At 45.4% G+C, this 1,361-nt stretch overlaps 1 protein-coding gene across 1 annotated transcript; it reads right to left on the bottom strand.

Annotated features, from left to right (window-relative positions):
* Positions 1–915: 915 nt before the first annotated feature.
* PPTG_07966 (hypothetical protein) lies at positions 916–1,335 on the bottom strand (the record flags this gene model as incomplete). The annotated part of the gene is made up of 1 exon (XM_008902339.1): positions 916–1,335. One exon carries the CDS (start codon positions 1,333–1,335, stop codon positions 916–918), a length of 420 nt encoding a protein of 139 aa, XP_008900587.1.
* Positions 1,336–1,361: the final 26 nt, after the last annotated feature.

Genomic DNA, 1,361 nt, shown 5'->3' with positions numbered 1-1,361 from the left:
GGAGTCTGGTTGAAACCTGGCGACAAGAAGATTGCTCGACTAGCGTTCGTAATCGTCTTGGAGAAGCACTCGTCATTCGGTCACCAGTCATTCCATTTTGCGTCTGGACGATGAGGTTTTATGTAACTTTATGCGCGCACTTAACTGTAATGCAGCAGAGACGATTGATACTCCATCGAGCTGAATCTGAAATATCTACAGTTGTGGTTGTGTACACCATGCTTTGTCATGTAGGCTTCGTACCTACCGTCAGCAGTAAAAGTGCGGTCAGATCACGCGTTGTGTGTTATGATTGCCGGAGACGCGTTTACGTGGTGCCGCTCGTAAACTGGGAAGTGCGTAATCTCTTTGTGATTGTTATAACCGGTTTACCGGTAGAAGATTGTTAGGTTTCGGGCTCTATCGCTCCAGCTCTATCATCCATGCGAAGATTTTAAACGCCGCATCAAAATATAATTTCTCTGGTATTAAAAGTAATAGTCAGCGTCTGAAAGGTTAAAGTTCTTGAAAAGTTCATTCAATTATATCCCAACGATGCAATAGATACAGTATTGTTAAGGATACAGCTGCTTGAAGGTGGAAAGGCACTTCAACCACCACATTTTCATTTAAAAAAAAAAAACGCACATCGTACTTCGCCGAAACAAGCTCTGACCATTGGGGGAAGGGAGTCATCAAAGTTTCAATAATGGAATATATAAGTACTGCGTCTGCTTCGCAATCTGCGCGAGAGTTTTAACACTTATAAGGGTTTATTAGATTTCTAAAGGCAGGCACTCATGTTTAACTTGCCCTAGCAGCGTGCGTCTCCCTGGACGAAATAATAGTACGAACCAAATACTTAGATGAGTCCAGAATGAATTGGATTTAAACCCACGGGCCCCACCTACTGATGGAGGCTCCCAAAGATGATTTTTACCCTACAAGAGCGTGATCTAGCACTTGAGATACGTTCTCCAGACTTCCCAGCACCCGGAACAATGCCGCCATGAGATCAATATATGTCTCTATTGTAGCCACACGGCCTGTCTCTCCATCAAACATGAAATTCATCGAAACACTGCAGTCGAGCCGACGACCTATGAGTCGATCCCTCAGCGAGGCTATTTTGCTTGCGGAAGTTCCTTTATACACCAGAAGATGTGGAAAAGCATGCCGTAGTGCGAGCTTCGTCACAGTAATACTCAGGGTTGCGTTGGCAATCAAGACCCCAGGAGCTGCGGCTTCGATCTGTTGAAGCTCGATCCGGGGATCTCCGAAGTACTGCGAGTAGCACCGTAGCTGCCCCAGCAGGAATGTTTCGTCGCACAGGTAAGTATCGATGTAATTGGTCATTTCTTCGACATTGGCCTGTTTCCATG

Source organism: Phytophthora parasitica (assembly GCF_000247585.1).
Source record: "Phytophthora parasitica INRA-310 unplaced genomic scaffold supercont2.13, whole genome shotgun sequence".
Classification (NCBI taxonomy): Eukaryota; Oomycota; class Peronosporomycetes; order Peronosporales; family Peronosporaceae; genus Phytophthora; species Phytophthora nicotianae.
Note: the sequence above shows the minus strand (reverse complement) of the source record. Positions and strands in the feature narration are given on the sequence as shown.